General features: G+C 60.9%; 2 protein-coding genes across 2 annotated transcripts; one reads left to right on the top strand and one right to left on the bottom strand.

Annotated features, from left to right (window-relative positions):
* Window positions 1–1,954: 1,954 nt before the first annotated feature.
* RHTO_07066 (mitochondrion DUF339 protein) lies at window positions 1,955–2,618 on the bottom strand (the record flags this gene model as incomplete). Its single annotated transcript, XM_016420724.1, has 2 exons — window positions 1,955–2,119; window positions 2,187–2,618. The coding sequence occupies 2 exons, from the start codon at window positions 2,616–2,618 to the stop codon at window positions 1,955–1,957; spliced, it is 597 nt and encodes a 198-aa protein (XP_016269198.1).
* Window positions 2,619–2,698: 80 nt separating this feature from the next.
* RHTO_07067 (protein of co-chaperone Hsc20 family) lies at window positions 2,699–3,663 on the top strand (the record flags this gene model as incomplete). The annotated part of the gene is made up of 3 exons (XM_016420725.1): window positions 2,699–3,190; window positions 3,280–3,421; window positions 3,500–3,663. The coding sequence occupies 3 exons, from the start codon at window positions 2,699–2,701 to the stop codon at window positions 3,661–3,663; spliced, it is 798 nt and encodes a 265-aa protein (XP_016269197.1).
* Window positions 3,664–3,873: the final 210 nt, after the last annotated feature.

Raw genomic sequence — 3,873 nt, forward strand, 5'->3', positions numbered from 1 at the left:
CTGCTGCACTTCACCGTGGCTCGCTCGGTCGATCGGTCCTGCCTGTTGTACCGCAAGCCAAATGTCTTCACCTTAGAACCAACATACAGCTAAGGAGCAACTTGCTACCGGAGGCGCTGCGGAGGAGACGCACTTGCTCACGAGCGGGAAAGGCTGTGCGACTTCCTCCAGATGGGGAACCTCGCGCCGACGATGTTCGCCCTACTTTCAGTTCGTTGAGAGGTTGACTGGGCGTCTCACCAAGAGCTTTGTGCCGCTTCTTCGCTGGCCGCCCTTGAGACGAGCGAAGTCCGCTCGACCTTCGCAGCTCGCAAAGCCGGCCTCAACGTTGCGCCCAATCTCGCAGCCCTTGGCGGCCGACTAAGAATACTCACGGAAACGGCGGATCGAGATCACTTAGCCTGGGAACGACGTGGTTGTCGCGTTCAGCTGTTTCAAGCCTTCGCGACTTCGCTTCGTCTCGCAACGACGACGTGACATGTCCGGGCTGGCGCTGCTAGTCTTACCTCAGCCTTTGAGAGCTGAGCGCTGGGCTGTGGGCCCACAACCGAGGTTCAGCGGGAAAGCACGCGGGAGAGTGCGCCTGCAAGCGGACCAACTGACGCATCGCGAGCTTCTTTCTCCAGCACCGCACGCCGATTCGCCCTCAACAGAGCGGAGAGCATTCGAAGAGATAGAGTAACCAGCAGGGATGTCGCGAGCAGCTCAAATGCGCAAAGCCTCGGAAGGTTTGGGGGAGCCAAGTGTCGAACGTCGGCAGACGAACGAGCGACGAGTTCGGGTGGAGCAGACAGAGTCAGCCGCAGAACGTGTGGGCCGTGCTGGGCTGTTGGCGGCGAGGCGAGAGAGGAGCGACGCGAGTACGGCGAGAACTGGCGCCGTGAGAGTGGTCCTTGAGCGGGAGGAGCTTGACATCTGCCAGTCCTGCTGTATAAAGCTTTTGCGGATGTTGTGCATGTGTCAGAGCGCTGAGTGGGTCCGACAACGAGGTGAGGGCGAGCAAAGGTGAGCGGAGGAAGGTCTTGCGTCCTGGGTGGTCGCTGACGAGGGAGTCGCAAATCTCTGAACTGAGCTTGGTCCAGTTTGGGGTACCAGGAGAGAGCTAACGTCTCAAGGTTTCACCGACTCAGCCAGTAGAGGCCGAAGGGAAGCGGGAGCGAGCGGAGGAAGAGCCTCCAGGTTGTCGAAGTCTGTGCCACTTGATCGCACCGACGAGCCCGCCTCGACGCCAGCACAGTGACGTTCAACGAGCGTGCAGTACCCCCTGCGCCAGCGCACGGTCAAGTGGACGAGACGAATAAGGACAACAGTAAACCGCAACCGAAAAGCGAACAACTCCCCTCCCTCCTCCTCCTCTCCACCGCGCTCCTCTCCCTTACTTGGTCGACGAGAACTTGGTGACAGCCTTGGTGCCCTCCGAAATCGCGTGCTTCGAGAGCTCGCCGGGGAGGATGAGGCGGACGGAGGTCTGGATCTCGCGAGAAGAGATGGTCGACTTCTTGTTGTACGAGGCGAGCTTCGACGCCTCGGTGGCTGCGGGCGCGGACGCTCGAGCCATGACTGGTAGCCACAGCAGCAGGGAAATCCGCAAGCGGCGGAGGAAAGGTAAGTTGAGGAAGAATTTGACTCTGTGCAGGCCCAGCCTGTATGCCGCGCATATTGCCGTCATTCATGCAGCCTGACGAGCTCAGCGTTGTTAAGCGAGACAGCCTGCCAAGCGCAAGTGGATAGCGGTCCATCCTGTCGCGAAGGGGAAGGGAATGAAGGGCGTCGACGGTGAGAAGCGTTGCGACAGCTCCAGCTCGCCCCTGCTGGTGGCGTATCGCTGTCGAAAGCGTGAAGGACATGGATGACGAAGGCGAGCGGCCGAGGTACAGAAGCGGCGAAGGAAGAGCAAGCGCACGTCAAGAACCAGCCGGCGCTGCAAAAAATACAATCTTGCAGGGATGCCCTTCTATTCCTTCTTGACCTCGAGGTCTGGCATTCGTCGCACCGTCTTGCCCTTGTTCGCCGAGTGGTGGCGCAGCTCGTGCAGGACCTGCGACGACTTCCAAGGTTCGGGCGCTTCGGCCTTGCCCGTCACGTAGTAGAAGATGGTCCAGTCGAGCAGCGTCAGGAACTGCGCACAAGACGAGTGTCAGCGCACGAAAGGAGGGAGAGTAGCTGGGAGAACCGCCGCAACGCACCCGGTCGTACTCGCGGAGCTGGCGATCGTTCATCTCGGGGAGGCGCTCCTTTGCGAACGTGCTCAGGATCAGGTCCATCTCGAGGATGCCGCGTTTCCTGCTCTCGTACACAAGGCGCTTCCTCAGCGTCTCGGTCTCTTCGTGATCGCGCCCCTCTGGGTGCGGCGAGTTGACGAGGTCGTCCATCGTCTTGATGCTCGGGTCGAGCTTGGGCGGCTCTGGCATCGGCGGCGTCTTGATCGTCCATGGATCTGTTGCGCTGGAAGGGTTGGCGACGGGCGGGTCCTTGACGAGGGCAGGGTGAATGCGCTCATCGGAACTGTCGGAGCAGACGCGGGTGGACGGGTGGGCGCGGCGGCTGGCAGAGTGGGCGAGTGACCGTGTGCGTGGTCGTGCGAGCGTGCGTGTCTGTCCCACGAGCGAGCGGAGCATGGTGTGTGAGATGTGCAAGAGGCGAAGCGATGAAGAGCAACTGCTCTGCCATCGACCACAACCAGCTGCTCTCGCTAAAGATGCACGCACGAGTACCACGACATCTGCTTGCACGCACACGTGCACATGCTGCCACTGCCCTGCCTCGAGCTGCCGTCTCCATCCCCCGACCCTCTCCTCCGTCATCAGCACCCCGGCATCTCGTGCAACCCAGTCCGGCGCACTGGCGAGGAGTGACAACGGCCTCCCGAACGGTCTACACGACCGGCGGATCCTGCCCAAAGTGCGGCACGCCTCTCCCGCAAACCCTCACGCCGGTCTGCCCGAAATGCTCCTCCCTCCTCCCGCCTCCCCCGCCTTCCGCAACCTACTTTGCCCTGTTCGACCTCGAGCCGACCTTCGACATCGACACCAAGGCGCTCAAGCGGACGTTCCTCCAGATGCAGCAGAAGGTCCACCCAGACGTGTTCTCTGGAAAGGGAGAGGTCGAGGACTGGGCAAAGGCGTGGAGCGGGCGGGTGAACGATGCGTACAAGGCGTTGACGAACGAGCGGGAGCGGGGGGAGTATCTGGTGCGCCCGGGTGGAGTTCGTGCTTGACTTGGCAGGAGCGCTGACCTTGCGTTCTCGCTCTTCGTCTTAACCACGCTTCACTCGGTCAGCTATCCCTCCACGACGTGACTATCGGCGAGGCCGACCCGGTGACGGACCCAGAACTGCTCATGACAATCATGGAGACGCGCGAAGAGCTGGAGGAGGCAGAGACGGAGGAGGCTGTTGTTGCCCTGCGTGAGCGGAATCAAGGTGCGCACAGCGCTCATACGTCACTGCAGTCTCTCCTGAGCTGACAGTATCGACTGGTGTCACGCTCCGTCAACACAGAATCGACCAAATCCGTCATCGCCTCCCTCTCGTCCGCCTTCTCCTCCTCACCTCCCGACCTCGAAGCAGCGCGCAATCTTGTCATCGAGCTCAAGTACCTGAACAACATCGACCAGGTATGCAGGGAGTGGCAGCCGGGAAAGAGGCTCGAGTTGCAGCATTGAGCGGGATGGATGAGGAGAGGTAGAAGTCGGTTGTCTTGCACTGACACAACTCAAGCGCTTCGTTGCCGGGTCCTTCAGGTCTGCAGCAGAGAGGCAGCACTGCACTTGAGGATGACGCCTCAGCATCGCCCCTGTAGCGCAGCGTCTGTCCCACATCTGATGTACGCCATCTTGTAATTCTCTCACAAGCAAGTCCTCGATGGTCTAGTG

The sequence above is a fragment of the Rhodotorula toruloides genome (assembly GCF_000320785.1).
Source record: "Rhodotorula toruloides NP11 unplaced genomic scaffold Scaffold56, whole genome shotgun sequence".
Classification (NCBI taxonomy): Eukaryota; Fungi; Basidiomycota; class Microbotryomycetes; order Sporidiobolales; family Sporidiobolaceae; genus Rhodotorula; species Rhodotorula toruloides.